The 23037-nt window shown below is 34.2% G+C and overlaps 1 protein-coding gene across 1 annotated transcript in view; it reads right to left on the bottom strand.

The window, feature by feature from the left end:
• LOC109062250 (glutamate receptor ionotropic, delta-1-like) overlaps window positions 1–23037 on the bottom strand; it is a 420176-nt gene that overhangs the window by 56250 nt on the left and 340889 nt on the right. Inside the window, exons 5-7 of the mRNA XM_042735188.1 lie at window positions 19641–19694; window positions 4868–5041; window positions 299–460 (exon numbers count right to left, since the gene is read on the bottom strand). Coding sequence (XP_042591122.1) covers window positions 299–460; window positions 4868–5041; window positions 19641–19694 — 390 coding nt within the window. The remainder of the gene's footprint in view (window positions 1–298; window positions 461–4867; window positions 5042–19640; window positions 19695–23037) is intronic.

The following is a 23037-nucleotide window of genomic DNA, read 5'->3' as shown; positions in this document are numbered from 1 at the left end:
CTGTGTGAGGGCAACCAACAGCTATCTCAGCTTGACCGCTGTGCTGGTGTTCACGAGAAATGTGATTGCAGCCGTGAGAGGGGAAGACAGGAAACAACCTAGATGAAAGCAATTTGCATTTCAAAAAGCCATATGTCTGGGAGCTGATGTAAAGCAAAGGAAACTATCATCTTGTCACAGTTGCTTTTATACAACTACTCTCCATCTTGCCACTTCTAGTCTTGCATGCTAGATGTGATATCCCCCCAACAGTGTGACACGCAGCTCTGAAAAATTCCTAACATCAAACACATCGTACCTTTTGGATCGTCTCCAGCATGGACCAGCCTCCGTTCCAGGGCTTGGTTGACTTCCTGATGCAGTTGAGGCTGGCCATACTGTGCCACTTCCGATCTTCTAATTTCCGGTAGAATGCATTGGCCAGCATCAACACGCTATCATAAAGGTACAAATTGGACACCTGAAATCAAAATAAAAAATAAAATTAAATTGTGATGCATTCAAATTATTTTTTACAAAAAACTAAATGTTTTTAATAATAGTATTTAAGTATTTAATAATAATTTAATCACAATAATTTAATAATTTAATCACAATCAACACAAATAAAAGAGATGATCACACATATTTCCTTGATGTCCTCAAGGGGCTGTTTAGCTAAACCCGCAACAGGTGTTTGAGGAAGGCGTCAGTTCCTACCTGATGTTTTGCTGCTACTGCATGCAAAATGGCTTTCAGAGTGCAGTACCTGTCCCTTCTTTAGAGGGTGTTAGGACACAAGAGGTTGTTAGCAGAGGCTGCCCCCCCCCCATAGAATGGCTGGATACCTACTACATAACAGTCCCCTTGCTTCCAGTGTTCAGCCTCTCCCTGCTGTTGAGACATTCCAGGGTGCCGAAAGGAGAATTTTAACCCCCAATCAGTTTAACACCCATTTCCAACCATCTTGCTATGTAGCGGCTTCTGCCAAATGTGTTGCCCTGGGATCTTCGGACCACGGACAAATGATACAGGAGCCAGTTTTAGGGTTGTGCACCACTCATTGGTCTCTCATTTTATGCTTGGGGCTGGGATTGGATGAATTTCTGACCGTTAAGGTGGTTCTTTTTATTGACCTTAATGGGTCTTATAGGCCAGATTATTTACCAAAACTATATTTAACAAAATTATATTTCATATTTCCATATATACAGTATATATGTGTGTGTGTGTCTGTGTGTGTGTGTGTGTGTGTGTGTGTGTGACCCTGTGTGTGACCCTGGACCACAAAACCAGTCATAAGGGTCAATTTCTCATTTATACATTATATGAAAGCTGAATAAATAAGCTTTCCTTTGATGCTGAGCGTGCAAAAAAATCAAAATACTGAGAAAATCTTAAAAAAAAAAAAACTTTAAAATTGTCCAAATGAAGTTCTTAGCAATGCATATTATTAATCAAAAATTAGGTTTTGATATATTTGAGGTAGGAAATTTACAAAATGTCTTCATGGAACATGATCTTTACTTAATATTCTAATGATTTTTGGCATAAAATAAAAATCCATATTTTTGTCTATTGCTAAAAATATATCCCAGCGATGCATATTACTAATACATATTACTAATCAAAAATTGGGTTTTGATATATTTGAGGTAGGAAATTTACAAAATATCTTCATGGAACATGATCTTTACTTAATATTATAATGATTTTTGGCATAAAAATTGATAATTATTATTATTATTATTATTATTATTTTGTCTATTGCTAAAAATATATCCATATATATATGTGTGTGTGTGTGTGTGTGTTTTCAAGAAATGACCTTCAAAATGTAATTCAAGTTATGAGCTGTATGCTTCAACGATGCATATTCCCTCCAGCACACTGTCTGCTGAACGTGCATCAGAAGTGTCATCTGTCCATGACCCACCGGATTCAAATCAAACTTTTATGGCCATTTCTCATCCAAGTATGACATTTGCTGAGTGTTACAACCTGCTAGGTGTCAGTCATCATTCCAGCTGATGTATAAAACATAGTACCAGTTCCTACTGTACAGACAACCGCTTCCTGATCAATGAATGACAGGCACACTAGTTGAGCTGACAGGTCCATACAGGAAGACATTTGTCACACTTTACTGGAACTGACCATCAGCTAAGGGACGTTGGAGGTATTAGCAAAAGCTGTGTGAATGACTCCAGTGATTGCTTGTTTCTTGAGTGACAGGGAAAGGCACACAAAGGTGGATGCTTGTGCTGACAATGCAAATTTGCAGATGAAAAGCTGACAGGTTTGTCACTGCTGTGAACTAGTGGTTTGCTTGTCAAGGTGATTAAACATCAAAAAACATTAACCCTCATTTTCATGAATAATTGAGGTGTAAGCCCCCAGAGTATGTGCAGTGCAAAGCTCAGCCATCTGTTCCATACTGTGAAACTAGTGTTCATGTAGGTTCAAGGGATTCAAGCAGATATCTGGACATCACAGCAAAGGAGGAAAACACTTGGACACAATAACTGGGTTTGTGTATAATTGTATAATAAAAGGTTATCGCAAATGAAAATGAAATCTATTTCATTTCAAATCTATTTCAAATCTATGAAATCTGTTTCAATTGGGTTACACTTTATAACAACTTTCATTAATAAATCATTAACAAACATTATAGAATGTTTAACTAATCATTACTTAATGCATATTCACATATCTAGAAATATGAGAGAATGTGCTTGTTTATGTTAACTAATGAACTTATTAAACATTACCAAATGATTAACAGATCATTGTTTAATGTAAACTGAAATGCTTTCAATTCATATGATCATGCGTTAAAAAAAAATAAATAAATAAAAAAAATCTTCAAATGATTTTGACAGATGGTTTACAATGATTTAAAGTTTCATTAATAAATTGTTAACAAACATTATATAATGCTTAATGGAACATTAGTTAATGCTTACAAATGTCATTAAACTTCAGTTTAAATATTATCTAATGCTCATTTTTACATTTACAAATGTTGTGAAAATATATATTAATTAGTCATTTTAAGCACTTAACAAACTATTCATCTTAATAGATTCATTAGTCATATATTTGGCCTTTGTTTGTTGTGTTGACTTCTACTATTTGCACATCTTAAATCATTTATTAATTATTTGTTCATGTTTTTGCAGTACCCAATCTAAAGTGGAGACTATTCATCATTTGTAAATGTTTATGAACATTTACTAATCATTAGTATCTTTATGAGCAGTCATTTTGATGGCAAAAATTGTCCCAAATTACCAGATTTCAACTGATTTTCACATCTTTACAAAACATTTATTAATTATTTGTTCATGTTTTTGAAGTACCCAATCTAAAGTGGAGACTATTCATCTTTTGTAAATGTTTATAATCAATTATTAATCATTAATACCTTTATGAGCAGTCATTTTGATGGCAAAAATTGTCCCACAATTACCAGATTTCACCCGATTTTCACATCTTTACAAATCATTTATTAATCATTTGGTCATGTTTTTGCAGTACCCGATCTAAAGTGGAGACTATCATTTATAAATGTTTATAAACATTTACCTTTTTTTTTTTTTTTTTTTTTATTTTTTTATATATATATATATCTTTATTGGCACAGGACTTTAAGCTACTTTAAAAATGTTTGTGTAAAAGATGATTAGTTAAGTTGAGCTAAATGCTTGGTAGAGACATATCACACATTGTAATATCATTAAACAGTATATTTATTGACTCATGTGTTAACGGGGTGGGGTGGAAAATACTTCATCAAAACAATGCAATATAAACAGATTAAATCGTGTTCCCTTTTAGGGGGGTGGGGGTAATTTGCAATATAAACAGATTAAATCGTGTTCCCTTTTAGTAATCAAACTGACCCCTGTACACTTTTTGACACCTTACCCAACCCTTAAACCTACTCATACACCAAACCTGAGCCTAACCTTACCTGTATCACACCCAACAACAGCAGCAAGTGTTGTGCATTAACACAAGCTTTTAATCATTGTATAGCATCTGTTAAAAACATTTGTAGATCGTCAAGATGTATATGATCATATGAATAAGAAGTTTAATAACATTTGAAAGCATTTTAATTTACGTGAAATGTTAATTATTAGGTAATATTTAATACATTTATTATTAAACATTAACAGGCACATTATTTCACATTTCTAGATATGTGACTATATATGAACTAATGATCCATTAAGCCCTTATTACATGTTTGTTAATGATTTATTAATGAAAGTTATTATAAAGTGTTACCTTCAATTGTTACACACACACACACACATACATATATACAGTATATATATATATATATACAGTATATATATATATATATATATATATATATATATATATATATTAAAATCTTTCAGTACCAAGCTACACCCATGTTTATACCTGATGAAAATTCAGCTTACCCATTACAGAAATCATTTCACAATTTTACCATTTTTACTGTATTTTTATTGAATAAATGCAGCCTTGGTGATCATGAGATACTTCTTTTAAAATTAATTAAATAACAACATCTCAGAATGCATAAAAACAAACCATTGTGGAAAAACAACAACAACAACAAACTATATATAAAACACACTATAAAACACTTTTAACTAAAACTAAAATGATAAAACCCTGCATAAAGGTAAAAAACAACAACAACAACAACAACAACAAAAAAAAACAACAACACTGTTTTAGATTCTGTGTCCCCATGTCTTTAAAGGTTGAAAATCCCTGATCTTAACTTTGCTTGTTTAAAGATGTTGGTTTGAGACTGCATATGGATTTGATCTCCTAAAAGCATCAGCAACCTGATGATGATGCTGTTTCTATGGCTACTGACCTCCAGTGACTGCAGATAGCCCTCCTGAGGGTCGCAGAGCAGTGAGGAGATACGGTGGTTGTTCCTCATACAGCTCACACTGCTATCCTTCCACAGAGGGAAAATCTGCCTGACGACGGTCATCCTTCCCAAGGAACTGTGGGCCAGCTCCATAATCTCAGTATCACTGATCTCCTAAACTCACACAGAAACAAAATAGAAAGAAATAATAAGTTAAGTTTAGATAGGGGATTGGGTTAAGAGATCTAGAACATGGTCATGCGGGATAAGGCATTTAATATGTTTTATAAGTACTAATAAACAGCCGATTTGCTACTAAAATGCATGCTAATTAACTAGTTAATAGTGAGAATCGGACTTGCTACCATTAAAAATAACATGCTACCAATAAAAAAATGCCATTTGTTTTTCAGATCTACTGTAAAATATATATATATATATATATATATATATATTTCCCCCTGAAATGTGTTTTTCAGATCTACTGTAAATAAATAAACAAAGTAGAGTTTAATTGGGTTTAAACTGTCTAGGGAGCTGTCTACCTAGATAGTATTTTAAGTGATCATACTTCTGGATAAGATACCTAATTTTAGACAAATTCAAAGGCAACATTGCATTTAGCCTTCAAGAGTCAAGAAATGATGATTTTAAATATTAACATTTCTTTCTTTAAAAATGAAGGGGGAAAAAATCATCATAATTAAATTAAAGGGGTCATATGATGCGATTTCAATTTTTACTTTCACTTTGGAGTGTTACAAGCTCTTGGTGCATAAAGAAGATCTGTAAAGTTGCAAAGACTAAAGTCTCATACCCAAAGAGATATTCTTTATAAAAGTTAAGAGTCAACCACACCCCCCTAAAACGCCTCATTCTAACACTCTCCCATATGTTTACGTTATGATGTGGAAAGATTTGCATAACACCATCCAAATGTTCACACAAAGAAAGAAGGCGTAACTTTGATTCTTGCTGTTGCCGTCGGTGCCATGTTGTGGAGATGCTGTTTTGTTGTGAAAGCAAAAATTCTTGGCCTTCCAAAAGAGGACACAACTAGAAATCAGTGGTTAAGTTGTATTTACAACACTGTTCCAGAACAGTTCAACCCAAATATTTAGTGTGCAGCACATTTTATGGAGAACTGTTTTCTGATACTGGTAGAGAAGACTACATGTATGTTGTATGTTTCTCTTATGGCTTCAGACGTTTGTTCTATATGATGAAGTGGACATCATAGGATATTCCAAAATGTTTCCAGTTCAAAGTGAACGTTTATGTTCCATTCAACGTGCATTGAAGTGTGCAAGATGTGAATTTAAGTTGTATTTATATACAGAGGTATATGAAGTCACACTTGTCCGTGTGTGAAGACGTTGCGCAGTGCAAATCCTTGAATGAGTTTTTCAAAGTGAGATAAACTTCAACATATTTCCCCTGCTCAGGGAGTAGGGAGCAATGAACACTGTGTAGGGACCATGTCAATGGGAACATAGTTCATGCACTGAGCTCAATTCTAATGAGCTGATTATCTGAGTCCGGTGTGTTAACAAAGAGAGATGTGCAAAATATGCAGAGCTGGGGGGTGCGAGGACTGGAATTGAGAACCGCTGGTGTAGAGTAAAGCTTGTTGTTTGTCGTTTCTCCAATCACAAGTGCAGACATGGTTTTATGTTTACACGGCGTGGTGCGATGTAACTCGTAAAAACACAGTATAAGTCATTATAATCCCCAATCAATTCAACAAATGACTCAACAAAAATCTTATTTATAATTTTTTTTATTGTTTTTGTCTTATCTGGCCGCTGTTCTGACTGGGACACGCATCACAGTATGGCAAGGGGCTTAACATTTCTGCCACACGCTTGAGGCATTCGGCCAATCATAAAGCACTGAATAGCTGGCCAATCAGAGCACACCTCACTGATGAGCTTTTTAAAAAACTATGCATTTCAGAAAGGCAGGGCATAGAGGAGAAACAATAATGTACAGTATAAACCGCATAAACACATTTAATTACCAAATACACAAAATAATGTTCTTTTTAGCAACATCATATGACCCCTTTAAATCTTGCCAAATATTTGAGTGTGCTATATATGGTTTGCCTGTATTATGCTGTTAGTGTAGCAGAATGCTAACATCAAACTCATTTAAAAAACTAACTGAAGATCAAAACTCATGTGCTTAACATGAGAAGTGCTGTTTGTCTGGTGCACACCAATATAGAAGGTTTCATATCAGTCTCTTATAAAGTTCCATTCCTTTTAGGATGTTGCCTGTGGATGACAGGGGAGGGGACATGTTCGGTTCACTTAGTTTTGTTGTGGCCACAACATTTTAACTCATGGGAACGTGATAATATGTCGTGGCCACGAGATATTAATTTGTGGGAACATGATAATACTGTATGTCAAGGGCACGAGATCATTTTGTAGAGGAAACAACATCCTTATGTTGTCGCCACATGAAGTGAAGTCATGGCCTCGAAATGCTATGCTGAGGGAACAACATATTTTTCTCATGGCCAAGAGTTTAATGCGTAAAACCTGCATGACCATATCAATCCGAGATTATCAGAGATGGATTTATAAATATTTTATTTTGAATTAAGAAATTGTTATATTAATAATGATAGAAATTATAACATTACTAAATTATTATATTAACCATAGGCTACAGGACTGTATTGCGTGCGATGTAGACAGCATTCAAATTAGGTTTATCATGAATTAATGTTAAAGTACATAAAATAAAACAGGCCTACAAGAAAACATTTTTATCCATCCCACAGTCTTGTAAGTCCATTAAGTAATCGTCTTTTCCCAGTATTATTTGTATATTATTGTTATTATTATTATTATTATTAGCCTATATTATTGATTATATTTTTATAATATTTTTTTTTTCCCTTTATTTTGATCTCTTTACTTTTTTACGTTCTGGATAGTTTTGTAAATAATAGCCTACTGTAAATGCTTGACATGCTAATAAAGCTTTTAAAAACCACACTGTAATTTTTACTAAAATGCAGTTTAAATATTTTAATTTAACATATATTTAATTTTATTTCGTCTCATTAATAGACTATAATTATAAATACTACAGTGTTTCGTTGAGGAATTAATCATTCACATAGTTTCATGTGTAAATGAAAACGGAACATGCTCATTTATCCTCACACATGGGCATAAATACAATCATAAAGTCAAAACTTTATTTGCATAATTGCCAGGTGTTTAGTATTTGCAAAATATATGGTAGGAAATACTAGCATAATTATACAGAATGTTAATTAGGTAAAAAGAAGTCATGGCAACGAGAAATGGATGTCGTTCCCTCAACATAGCATCGACTTAACATCGCATGGCCATGACATAAGGATGAACATATCCTCTCCTGGTCACCATAAATGACATATATCAACATCAACAGCTCTATATGTTTTTGAAAATGAAGTTTATATATATATATATATATATATATATATATATATATAGATATATATATATATATATATATATATATATATATATATATATATATATATATATATATAAACCTTTTCACAGCACTGTGTATATATATATATATATATATATATATATATATATATATATATATATATATATATATATTATATATATATATATATATACACACGCACACACACACACACACACACACACACACACACACACACACAGTGCTGTGAAAAGGTTTTTGCCCCCTTCCTTTTATTTATTTATTTATTTATTTATTGCATATTTGTCGCACTTGAATGATTCAGATCAAACAAATTTTAATATTATACAAAGATAACCCGGGTAAATACAAAATGCAGTTTTGAAATAATGATTTAATTCATTAAGAGAAAAAAAGTGGTCCAAACCTGCATTGCACTATGTGAAAAAGTAATTGCCCCCTAAATCTAATAACTGGTTGTGCCACCCTTTGCATCAACTACTGTACTACAATCAGTCTCTCACATTGCTTTGGCACCCCTCTTCTTTGCAGGATTGTTTTAATTCAGCCACATTGTGGGCTTTTCGAGCATGAATGGACTGTTTAAGGTCATGCCATAGCATCTCAATCGGATTTAAGTCCAGACTTTGACTTAGCCACTCCAAAACCTTAATTTTGTTTTTCTTGAGCTATTCAGAGGTCTTTTTGATCATTGTCCCTGCTGCATAACCCAAGTGCACTTGAGCTTGAGGTCACAAACTGACCGCCGGACATTGTCCTTCAGGATTTTCTTTTAGAGGACAGAATTCATTGTTCCAACAATTATGGCAAGTCGTCCAGGAGGGGGCAATTAATTCACTCACATAGGGCCATCATGATCATTTAAAAACTGCATTTTTTATTTATTTGCATTATCTTTGTGTAATATTACAATTTGTTTGATGATCTGAATCTTATAAGTGTGACATATGCAAAAACAAATAAAAAAAGGAAGGGGGCAAAAACCTTTTCATGGCACTGTATATGTTGAGTTACAATTGTCTTTTAAAAAGACTTCAGGGCACACAGAAAAGGAAGTGGCAAAAGAAAATGGAGCAGCTCATTTGCATTAAAATTCGACAAAACCCAATACATATACATTTACACACACACCAGAAAACAAAACACAACCAACACTTATAACAAGAAAGGCCTACTAGAATCCAAAACACAATGTATACTGGTGACCAGGAAGGCTGGTCATTTCTATCTAAGCTAAAGATTCCCAAACTTCCAACTCAGCCTCACTGGAAAACATCTCTGTGAAAAATAGCATACCACCTACACTAATCCTAACTGAAAGTGTTAACATATGCAAATGTAAAAGAAAAATGCATTTGCTCTTTTCACATGACTGATATCTAGGTTGCAAATGTATTGCTGTACCATTAGAGCCAGAGTCCCCCCAAGTTCAGCGGGATCCACTTTAAATCATTGAAGGCAGCCGATGATCAGGATGCAATATATCCGGTCCCGTCAGCTGATATAAATACAGGGTTTTACAGCCCCTACTTCACTGTAACCAAAAAAGGCAGTGGGTTATGGCCAGTCTTGGACCTGCGTGTCTTGAACTGTGCACTTCACAGGCTAGCGTTCAAGATGCTGACACAGAAACATATCTTCGGATTAGGGCTGTCAAATGATTAATCACGATTAATCACATCCAAAATAAAAGTTTTGTTTACATAATATATGTATGTGTACAGGGTATATTTATTATGTATATATAAATACACACACATAAATTATATATTTAGAAAATATTTACATGTATATACATTTATATATTTATATTCTTATATTTTATATTATATATAAATATATTTAATATATAAACATAACATATTCTTCTTAAATATATACTTGCATGTGTGTGTATTTATATATACATAATAAATATACACAGTATACACACATATATTATGTAAAGAAAACTTTTATTTTGGATGTGATTAATCGTGATTAATCATTTGACAGCCCTACTTCGGATACATCCATCACCAACATTGGTTTGCAGCGATCGACCTGAAGGACACATACTTTCATGTCTTGATCCTGCTGCACCACAGACAATTTCTGAAGTTTGTATTCGAAGGACCTGCATATCAGTCTCCCCGTCTCTTCACAAAATTTGCAGAGGGGGCTCTTGTTCCCCTGAGAGAGCAAGGTGTCTCGACGACTAGCTTATACTAGCACAGTCTCAGGATCAGTTGACCTGGTGCTCAGGCACCTCAGCCAGTTGGACCTACGGGTCAACTGGGAAAAGTCTAAGTCACACCGGCTTGCCGCCAAACATTCAGCCTTTGATCAGACCGTATGTTTCTCCAGGCCAGAGTGCCCCTACAACAGGTCTCCAGGCATGCTGTGGTACACACGGATGCCTCCACCACTTACTGGGATGCCACGTACCATGGGCAAGCAGTCTCGGGGGTGTGGATGGGCCCTCAGCTGCAGTGGCATATCAGTTGCCCAGAGTTGTTAGTGGGTCACCTTGCCTTGAACTAACTCAAAGGGCGCTTATGAAGCAAGCTCATACTGGTCCATACGGACAACACTGCCACTGTTGTCTACATCAACCAACAAGGTGGCCTGCACGCCTGTTTTCCGGAGAGTGGAGATTGCATCACCAGACAGTCCAGCTGATTTGGAGACATTTCAGGATGGCTCAGGTAGACCTGTTTGCCACTCCAGAAATGTCCCACTGCCCAGGAGATGAACCCCTGAGATGCCAAATCAGAGTTGTGCTCTCCTTTCTGCAGCAAGGTTTGGAATAGAGGCTGTCTCCCTCCACCCTTAAAGTCTACATTGCTGCTATTTCGACAAATCATGACCCTGTGGAGGGGATGACAGCTGGGAAGCACAACCTGGTCATCAGGTTCTTTAGGGGGGTGAGAAGGACCCTCAACACGTTTGATAGATTCTACAGCCTTCGTGTTGAGACGGTATTCTCCTGTGTTCTCAGCTCAAATGGGTAGAAGCACCGAGAGCTGCTTCTAAACTGTCGACTTGTTAAACTGCTACTGTAGGCCCTGTTGAGCTCCTCCATCCCCTCTGCAGCCAGACGTGGTGGAGTGTCTTGTGCCAGACCTTCACTTAATGAATCCATGAGAACCGATAGAGGGCTTGGTGCCATATGTAGTGACCTAAGTAGATCCCATATGTGTATTGGGTAGTAATTTCCCAATTCGTCGGTCGACATGATGTTGAAAGTGACCAACTGAAAGGGAATGGCTTGGTTAAGTATGTGCCTGAAGGAGGAAACGGAGACGTCATGTCCCCTCACCACATCTGCTGTACCACCACTGAGTGGCCGGGTCCCCATTGAAAACCTGAGTATGTGTTGCACTTGCTGCTTATTTATACCTGCGCTGTGATCAGAGACAGCTGGATGCAATCATTGCATGCAAATGTGCATTGGCTCATTTAGTTTACACTCTAAGTAGATTGGTTTCTCTAGCGAGATCCCCAGTTTATCGGTCAATGAGACATCTCCGTTCCCTCCTTCAGGGAATGAAGGTTACATACATAACCAAGACATTATGTGATGGCCAATGTCCAAATGCAGTAGTTTACAAATACACTATGGTAAAAGTGTTCTGAGATAATAACATTGTATTGTACTCTGAGATAATAACATTGTATTGTACAAACAACAGCATGAAAATAAGTCTTTATTAATGAATAATCTAATAAGTTATTGATTTATTAATTGTATGCAATGTTGGTGGAATAAATAGCCATCATGGAATAAATTATTGTGACTTTATCTTCTTTCATTAGAAATAAAAAAAATAAATATACTTCAAATAAAAAAAAAAAAAATAAAAAAAATATATATATATATATTGAAAACAATGGACTTGACAGCAGTCGTTAAACAGGTGTTATATGACACTTCTGACATCTGTATAGTGACATGAGGTGATATTTAATGTTTTGGGAGTGAGAACAGATTGGTATTAGACTATTCAATCGACAATATAGTATGACGCAATAAATAAATACAAATCTGACAGTTACTCTTGACCCTGAGTTAAAATTTGACAAACAAATAAATTATGTAGTTAGAGACAGTTTTCTGCAGCTTAGGGGACTTCGCAAGCTTAAAAATATTCTGAGCTTTAGTGATTTGGAGACTGTTATTTGTGCATTCATCTCAACCAGGTTGGACTATTGCAATGCTCTATATGCTGGAATAAATCAGTCCTTGCTCTCGCGCTTGCAACTAGTACAGAACACTGCGGCTCGTTTTTTAACAGGGACAAAAAAGAGAGAACATATTACACCTGTGTTAGCGTCACTTCATTGGTTACCTGTTAAATTCAGAGTTGATTTTAAGGTTAGTATTTGTATTTAAATCACTTCATGGTCTTGCCCCTACTTATATCTCAGATCTCCTCCATTCCTACTCTCCTGAGAGAACACTTAGATTTTACACCCAGATTTTATTAAATGTTCCAAAATCTCGACCTAAATCCAAAGGTGACAGGGCCTTCTCAGTTCTTGGCCCAAAGCTCTGGAATTTCCTACCAATGTCTATTAGACTATCCCCAACTCTATTCATATTTACAGTGTCTCACAGAAGTGAGTACACCCCTCACATATTTGTAAACATTTTATTATATCTTTTCATGTGACAACACTGAAGAAATGACACTTTGCTACAATGTAAAGTAGTGAGTGTAAAGCTTGTATAACAGATGCACAAGAAAGCCCGCAAACAGTTTGCTGAAGACAAGCACACTAAGGACATGGATTACTGGAACCATGTCCTGTGGTCTGATGAGACCAAGATCAACTTATTCGTTCAGATGGTGTCAAGCGTGTGTGGCGTCAACCAGGTGAGGAGTACAAAGACAAGTGTGTCTGGCCTACAGTCAAGCATGGTGGTGGGAGTGTCATGGTCTGGGGTTGCATGAGTGAACCATGAACCATGAATGCCAACATTTACTGTGACATACTTAAACAGAGCATGATCCCCTCCCTTCGGAGACTGGGCCGGAGGGCACTATTCCAACATGATAACAACCCCAAACACACCTCCAAGATGACCACTGCCTTGCTAAAGAAGCTGAGGGTAAAGGTGATGGACTGGTCAAGCATGTCTCCAGACCTAAACCCTATTAAGCATCTGTGGGGCATCCTCAAATGGAAGGTGGAGGAGTGCAAGGTCTCTAACATCCACCAACTCTGTGATGTAGGTTAATGCAGTTCTGGAAGATAATGGTGGCCACACAAAATATTGACACTTTGGGCCCAATTTGGACATTTTCACTTAGGGGTGTACTCACTTTTGTGGCCAGCGGTTTAGACATTAATGGCTGTGTGTTGAGTTATTTTGAGGGGAAAGCATATTTGCACTGTTATACAAGCTGTACACTCACTACTTTGCATTGTAGCAAAGTGTAATTTCTTCACATGAAAAGATATAATAAAATATTTACAAAAATGTGAGGGGTGTACTCACTTCTGTGAGATACTGTAAATCTTCTCTTAAAACATTTTTTTTCTCCTTTGGCGTATGCTTAATTTGATAATATTTTAGTTTTAATTTTGTTTTATTTTACATGGTGATGTTTTGTTTTAACTTTATTAATTTTGTTTTATTTAGATTTATTTTATTAGTATTTAAATTTTATTGTATGAGGATGTTTTTGTCTCATATGTTATGCAGCACTTTGGTCAGCATTTATGTTGTTTTAAAGGGCTATATAAATAAACTTGACCTTGACCTTGACATGCATTGTTATTATCATACTGAAATATATAATTATGTTTTAATGTGGTTGTTATGCACACTACATTAAAATATAATTCCATAACAACCAAAACATGTACATGTAGAAATATACTATGCTGACAAATTGTGGAACTGTATCAGCAAGGCATAATAATAAAAATAATTTAATTACTATAGAATTCTTGTAATAAGTTTTAGCAGCAGATAGGAAATGTAATCTGTGTATTTAATTTCTCATGGGACAATATAATTTTGTTTGTCCTTATTTAGCTTTTTGCATTTACAATCATCGCTTGCAAAGTCAAGATGGCAGATACTGTGTAAATAATTTACGCTTAACAGCTCTGTTGCTGAAATATTTATTGTGAAGATGTTGTTCAGCCATTTATAGTCTAGCCTGAAAACTTTTACAGGTACACTCTAAAAAAATGCAGGGTAATAATAATAATAATTATTATTATTATTATTATTATTATTATTATTATTATAACCAAAATTCTGTGTTCTGCTTTTTAGGTCATTTTATTGGGTTATTTTTATTTATTTATTTATTTTATTTACTCAGGTGATAGGTAGGTTTTCTGTAGCTGCTTGGTCTTTTTTATTGTCAATAAAAAATTATGAACCCCCTCATATACCTACCCAGCACTGGGTCAGTGTAACCCAATGTTGGGTAAACTGTAATAAACCGGTTAAAACTGGATTTGTCAGCAGTCATTTTGTGTTCTGTTCTGAGAGAAAACTTGACTGATGGGAAACTTCCTGAATGAAATTAAGGTATGTATTACATTGTATCCCTATCAAATTATTTCTGTATAAATAGGAAAATGTCTGTAGTCTATTTTTCCTTTTTTTGTGTTTAAATGTACATCAAAGTGAACATCACGCCGGGCCAGTGCCACTGGGGAAGTTTCACCTCCCGCCAAATGTGTGACCAGGGCTGAAACACACTGCAATTTTGCTGTTATATGTAGAAAGAATTCTGTGCGCTCCACTTATTACAATATGAGCGCTACTGATCCAGGGGTCGCGCTATGCGTTTGATGGGTTGAAACTTAAATGTCTGATGGACGTATAAAGATTTTAGAGTGCATTTTTATTAAAAAAATAAATAAAAATAAAGAGGAAAATAGAGAAGTGACCCAGCACTAAGTCAAAAAACAACCAAGGCAAATGGGTTAATAAAACCCAGCAAGCTGGGTCAAAATAACCCAGCATGTGTTCTGTCCAATTTTACCCAGCTCTAGGTTGCCAAATATCCCCAAAATGGTTGTTTTTAACCCAGCATTTTTAGAGTGTAGATGAAATTGTGTGAGAGAGACATTTTTTTTTTGTTCAAAAGAACTTGAGCTAACTTTCCTGCAAAATAAGTTAAAAAAATAAGTCAGTACGAAAAGAGACCTTAAAATCTAACATCCTTTTCCCATTCCAATGTATGTCCTCTTATATTCCCCATGTGACTCTTGGTTCAAAGGATATATGTTTACGCTAAAAGCCTACTAGTGTTCTCTCTGCACTGATGGGTTTGCGATGCTCCTTGTAATTTCACAGTCTGCTGTTTTAATCATCTGGGGAGAAAGCAGTACCTTCTGCCAACATGTTCTCACTCCCAACTTATGTTCTCACGTCATGTATGGACGCTTGGTCAGGACCCCTTGGAGTCACTTTTTTAGCACACTAGATACCCCTTTAGCATGATTTTCCTTCGTGCAGGGAACCCTATTGCTTTCAACTGCAACAGATCCAGATGCATTTCATTCTTTGTATGCATTTGTAAAAGTATAAATTATTTATATAAAAAGGTATTCATATGAATTGGTGGTTAATTCAAAATAAAATATATTGGCCACTAGGGGACTGTGATAAATGGGATTTATAAATATAAAGTCATTTGCACTAGTGGAAATGTGTGGGATAATGATCATCAAGCTCAGAAAGTACAAAATAAAAGTAAAACATTGTCAATATTATTCTATTCTGGCCAGTAGTGATGTCTGATTCATGAGCAAATTGTTATTTTGAACTAGTTCTTGTCAGTAAACAGGGTGATCCCAGTTGGACTGAATTGTTTGAAACTGTATCCCGAGTCAGCACTGATCCACAAGCCACTCCATAAATTAACTTTCTAAACCAAACTGAGCTGACACTACAACTCAAGAGGAAACAATAAAAATGTAGTCACAAGTGACTAAAACCTATCAGTATCCATCAGTCATTCAATGTGCAGAAGCATCACTGAAAGTAACAGTGATAGTAATAAGCACCTGTATTATTATGACTTATTAGGTAAAGGTGATTATGCCTGCATTTACACTGCAGTCTTTGATGCCCATTTCCAGTTTGTATACTATATCAGATTTTTTTTTTTTTTTTAACATCTTCTGGATCATTTGAACAATGCAATATAAATACGGCCTATAAGGCCCGCAACTGTAACAGAACTGCTGAACTTATTCAGGTTAACTAGATTATGCTTTGGTATCCCAGTAAGTTATTTAAAAACATTATAATTTCTGTTTCATGTTGTTTTTATATCATGAATAGCTTACTGTAACATCACAAAACCAGAAAGTAAGTCAAGTCATAAGGCAATGTATCATTAAAACCCCATGTTCAGTGCAAAATCTATGTTCGGCTAATGAGAAAAACTATGTCTACTTTAGACAGGGGTTAGGGGTTCAAGCACGAAGATTTTATATTTATTTTTATTTTATTTTTTTTTTTTTTTAAGGAAGATTATGACAGATTTTGTTCTTGGCTCCAACATAAACAGAGAGGAAAAAAAAAAAAAAAAAAAAAACATAATGTACTGTAAGATTTCTGAGATAAATGTGCTCTACGCACATGTATTCTTAGAATAGCTCTGTTTTCTTTTTTTAAGGTCAACTACTATCATTGCAGAGAAACAGAAGAGAATATTCATAAAGAAATTAATTATTTGAAGTTTTAGTCTCACTGTTTGTCAGATGAGTGGCAATGGGAAAGAATTCGACAATATTACCTAGTGTCTCCTTATTCAAATTCAATCACACCTATGCATTTTGTAGTCAGGAGGAGGAGACGTTAATATTATACAGCAACGTGTGGTGCTTCACAGCATGTTTAACAGGAAGGCATCATCCTTCACAACTAACATAAACAAAACTTGTGCCTTCCACAGCTCACAGATTGACTTACTGAATTTTCAATCCCATTTGATCGATTAAACACCATCTGCCTTTGTGTAATTTGCTTATAACATTTATCAAAGATGATTGTTGAATGTTTTTGTGCAGGTTACAATGGCTGCAATACACCACCATTTCTAAGTCATACTAACCTCTTCCTATACTATTTTATTAGTTTGCTTTCATGTCCAGGCGTCAATTATTCATGATACTGCTTAAATGACCATATAATGATTATGCAATCAACTACATCACACAATAAACAAACACATTGATTTACTACAGATTCATGCAAACGTGATAGCATTCACAAAAAATAAATAAATAAATAAATAAATAAATAAATAAATAAAAATAAAAATAAAAAAACCCTGATATACTAATGTGGTCTACTGAGGATTACTGCTTTTTGACAATAACAAAAATACACACCATACAATGGTTGTAACATTATAATAAAACTGTTATAATGCTGTTTTCTCTTTACATGAAAAAAAATCTCTTACCTCAACACATTTAATGGATGGCTATGCTCCTTAATTTTATCATGTCATCTGAATATCAGCATTTGTGAGATTTAATTAGTTGAAACAGTTTTTAAGTTAATTTATCTAATTTTGTGTCTCTGGAAATTAGTTATCTGTGACACTGTACTACTGTATGTTGAATATATTTGTTAATGAGGAATTGGTGGACTGATGTTTGTTTGTTTGTTTGTTTGTTTATTTGTTTATTTTTCATGGTGTTATTGTTCAATAATTCCATGGGTTAGACAATAAATTTTAGGAATCTTTGCTATTCCTTAAGCTCTACAGGATAATTGCATATGATTGAAATATGATTTCATAGTACTGTTATCACGACATATATTGAAATAAAACATGGAAAACTTAAACTGCAATATCCCCTTTAAAAAATATCACAAATCACAGGAATAAATATAAAGATTATTTTTGACAGCTGTTACTAAACATTTTTTTTTTTTTTTTTTTTTTTTACAATAAATATTCAGATTTGACCTATATTATAGATTCAATATTTGAACACTATTTATGATAATACTCGGTTACAGTGACACCAATAGTTGTCATTTCTGCCAGGAATATGCAAAATCAATGTAGAGTTAATGATATTTTGATCAGAATAACGAGACACTGTACATATTCAATTGCATTTGTCTCCATTTATTTTGGATTAGTGCTTCGCTACACAACATATTAATTTTTACTCCAAAAGTACACACATTATGTATTCACACATTTATCTAATATTTCTTTAAATAGAATAGACACCCTGCTTGCGCCCATCTCATCTCCAGAGCAGAATAATACTTTATTATTATTATTATTATTATTATTATTATTATTATTATACTTTTTTTACATTTTATTTTATTTTATTTTATTTTATTTTATTTTATTTCTAAATTTAAATGATGCTTTACAATTGCAGTATTATGTCACCTTACCATTTTTTTTTTTTTAATTTAATCTAATTATTAAATGAAATACAAATACTTATTTCAAGCTATAAGTGATTTGTAGGGTTATATTTCATCCAGTTACCACACACATGGATTTAATGAGGGGACTTTTTTGTTGAAATGGGGCATGATGCCTGTTTCACTTCAGCAGGAAGTACTTTTATTGTGTAAATGAACTTGCTGATATAAGGCAGAGAGTGGCCATTTTATGGTGAGTGCCTCAGGGGTGTGGCACACTCTCTCCTGTAGCAAAACAGTGGACTATAGGCAATTTTTTTTGCATCCCTTCATATGTTTTCCAGTGAATTATGCTGTTATTTACTCCTTCTAGGATCATATATGGATTACTTTTTGTGCTTTTGTAGAATATACAGTAGTCCAGAGTAATTGATGTGAGTGAGACCGTTTTTTTTTTTTTTTTTTTTTGTGTGTAGCTATGGATTATTGGGATTTATCCAATAGCTCTTCACTTGCCTTATGGACTGAATTGTTCTTTGTTTATTAAAAAAATATAAGGTTTTTTTTTTCTTTCTTTCTTTTTCTTTCTCTTTATATTTTAAAAATCTTCTAAAACAAATCAAGTACAAATATATGTTAAGCCTGCCAGAACCCAGTAACGGTAAAACTTGCATCTGTTGAAACTGTTACAACCTAGAGATTGGAAATCGTTTCATGCTAATTTCGTTTGACACAGATTTTTGTGGGTGTCTGATCTGCATAATTCCAACTGTTGGTTGCATATTGTAGTAAATTTTAAGCTGCCATGAGCAGAAATAATCTATTACTGCATACAAACAGAAATGACATAAAAAATTAAGACTGAAATAGAGTGCAATTAATAGAAGAAATCAGATGAACATAAATAAGATATTTCCTTACCTCATTCACAAACACCCAGTGACTGTCTTTAGAGGCCAGGTTAGTCTCCACAGCCTACAGAGACACAAATATAGAATAAATCAATGTGAGCTGTTTGTGGCAGGAGTAAATGAGCTACCTGACATTAAAGAGATGGCTTGAAGAAAGATGAGAGAAAAGGCATCTATATCTGCTGGATGGACAAAGTAAACAATACTAGACATAGTAATGTTTATCTTTATACTGGTCACTGTGCAAAAAAAAAAAAAAAAAAAAATATTTTAGTCTAAACTTTTCAGTCAATCAGTGCAATTAGTCTTCAAAAAGCAAAGCCAAAGCACACATCGATACCACTCAACACAATAATATGCTGTGTGTGAAGAACTTTACTAATACTCCCTTAATATCTAACATTGGAGAAGCTGATATAAAAAAGGAACAAAATGAGCATTACAAAGGAAACCACAAAGAAATTTACAAGGAGGGGAAGCATTTTAAATTTTGTAATTTTATTATTATTATTATTATTATTTATTTGAACAAGGGAAGGAGCTAAGCTGGTAATATTTTCACAGAACACAGAAAATAAAGAAAAGACCCCTAAAATTCCCAAAAGCTGTTCTTTCTTCTTCTTAATAACCTAAAAAGAACCGATTACAGGATGTTCATTAATGGTTTATTTATTTATTTGAGATTAATTAAACTTTTAATGCATTAATGTTTAATTCATCATAACCATAAACTACATAATTGCATGACTAGATTTAGTGGGATACAACATTTATCAATGCGTTATACTCAGCAGATAAATCTAACTTTAGATAAATGCTGTAGTCAGACCATTTTGTGTAAGGGGTTTAGGGGGACGAAATGTTATTAAACTCTTTGAAGACTATCAATATAGCACTGCCTTGCAATCACTGCAATTATCCAATTAAAATGTTGTGCTGCTTTTTGTCTTGTAGAGCATATGAATATACATTAATGTTTTGACTGCGTTTGTGTAAAGCATTGTGCTTTCTCTCAATACAGGCTGTTGTGTTGCTTCAAACTGACTTTAAAATGCAGACAGCTGTCTTGTCTTTATCACATTCTTTCTTTTTGTATTTAGCATGTATGACAGAACAGAATATATTACTTTCAATTAAAGTCGCCATGGAACAGGCAGCCTGTCAAATATCATCTTCTGCTAAGAAACAAAGTGACGATAATGTAGGGAGTGTTTATCAACAAAGTATGTTCATTGTCTTTAGCATGGCTTAGCGCTGTCTGAAAGCATAATGAATTTAAGGGAAAATTCATGGTATTAGGCAAAATATGCAAAGCCATGTACACTTAAAGTGCTAAACATGACAACATGACAAAATAAATTAAATGTGAGCTGCACAATAAGGAAAATATACAAAAACTTGATGCTTGATGATCTGGGATTACCCAGATTGTTGCATCATAATTCAAACAAGTGCATTAAATATTTGGAACTGTATATTATAAAAGGTAAATAATAGATAATTTGTGTAAGGTCATGAGAAAGTTGTAAATACATTTGAAGTAGGTAAGTAGGTAGAAAGAGAGAGAGAAAAAAAGACTGAAAATCTGAACTGAAAATTAAACTGTTGGGTAACCTTAGAAGCCTATCCAAATTTAGTTTCAGGAGGTACCTTTGGACACAAACACTGCTTGAGATGTTGTTGGCTTATTTTTATTTATTTATTTTTGTATGTTTTAGCAAGTTGCTATCATTTGTTAACATTTTAGTGTGTTGCTAGGTGTGTTTAGCATATTCCTAGTCATTGTTAACAAGCTGCAAGTATGATTTCACATGCTCAAGGGTATTGTTAGCACGTTGTTAGAATGTGTCAGCATGTTGCTGGGGATTGTTAATTACTTATGTTTATCAGGCATTGTTACTACATTGCTGACATTCTTTACCATGTTCCGAGTCATTGTTACCATGTTGTTAACATTCTAGCATGTTGCTAGGCATAGCTATAATGCTGCTAACATGCATGGATGTGTTGCTGTCAGCTCAGCTGCCTAAGTTTTCTGACGCAGTTTGCTAGAATTTGTGTGTATGCTGTATTTGTGTTTTAGCACGTTCTTAATATATTAAACATGCTTAATATGCTAGGAATTTCTTACAGGTTGCTATACATTTCTTGCATGATTTGGCATTTTTTAAAGACATCTGCAAGATCTAAAAAAAAACAAAAAAAAAACTTCCCTACTATATATATATGCGAAAAACAGTATGCCAAAAGATTAGCATGTCTAAATTCACAGTATTCGAAAAATAGTAGGCAAGTACACGGGAAACCTACTACTTCCACCCACATTCTGAAATGTGTATGAGATGGACACTTTACTTTCCCATGAGGCCACAGGAGAAGATTTATGAACTTATGCTGGTAGGTCACGTGACAGTAACAACATGGCTAATGTAGTAGCCTATGTCCAAATTGCATTCACACTACCTATATTCATATACAACATACTTTTTTAATGGTCGTGAAGTAAGTTCAAATTTAAATTCAGTACCTACTCAGTATAGGATTTTCGGTGCTCTGATTGTAACATATTTTAACATGCTTCTAGGTAGAAAATAAAAGTATGCTTTTAAAATGTGATGTACAAAAAGTATTATAATTTAGAATGTAAAAAATAAATACAAATAAAAATGATACTCTTGGAATTCATATGTCAGGCAAAAATATAATTTTATACAAAATCTAACAGCCACCTTGACTTTATATCCTAGTTATAGGTCTTGGTTCTTGGCCTCATTAAAAACATTGAATACCCCTGAGCAAAGCAAAACTAGGAAAGAGAGAGAGAGAGAGAGAGAGAGAGAGAGAGAGAGAGAGAGAGAGAGAGAGAGAGAGAGAGAGAGAGAGAGAGAGAGAGAAAGAGAGACAGAGAGAAAAAGTATATTCACTATAGGATTCCCCTTAACTATCATATTCCTAATTTTTATAACTTTTATAATCAGATGATTATACTATATAATACAAACTAGTACTCACTGGCAGTCAATCTTATTTGCAAAAACATTTGTATTATTTTCACGTGCCATCTTAATCTACACTAATCCACAATGATGTGCATTATGTCTCAGTTATAACCTATAGGTCTTTTTTTAAAGACTAAAGAAAAAATTATCTTTTGGCCACCACTATTCTCTTTATGTCCTTCAATTTCCGTTCATTACATGCTGATATAATGAGCCTGACCTTCTGCTCAAATGTCAAGCAAATATTAAAAATGAAATTGACAGTGGAATATGGAGGAGGACTTTCATGTTTTAGTCTAATTAAAAAAAAAAAAAAAAAGAATATTAATCTAATGTAAAACATGCCCTCTGATCCTTTGTAAATCACAGTGTGACAATAGATAGGACATACAACTTGTGCAGGCATTT

This window comes from Cyprinus carpio, chromosome B12 (genome assembly GCF_018340385.1).
Source record: "Cyprinus carpio isolate SPL01 chromosome B12, ASM1834038v1, whole genome shotgun sequence".
Taxonomy (NCBI): Eukaryota; Metazoa; Chordata; class Actinopteri; order Cypriniformes; family Cyprinidae; genus Cyprinus; species Cyprinus carpio.
The sequence above is the reverse complement of the archived record's forward strand: the minus strand, read 5'-3'. Positions and strand labels throughout refer to the sequence as shown.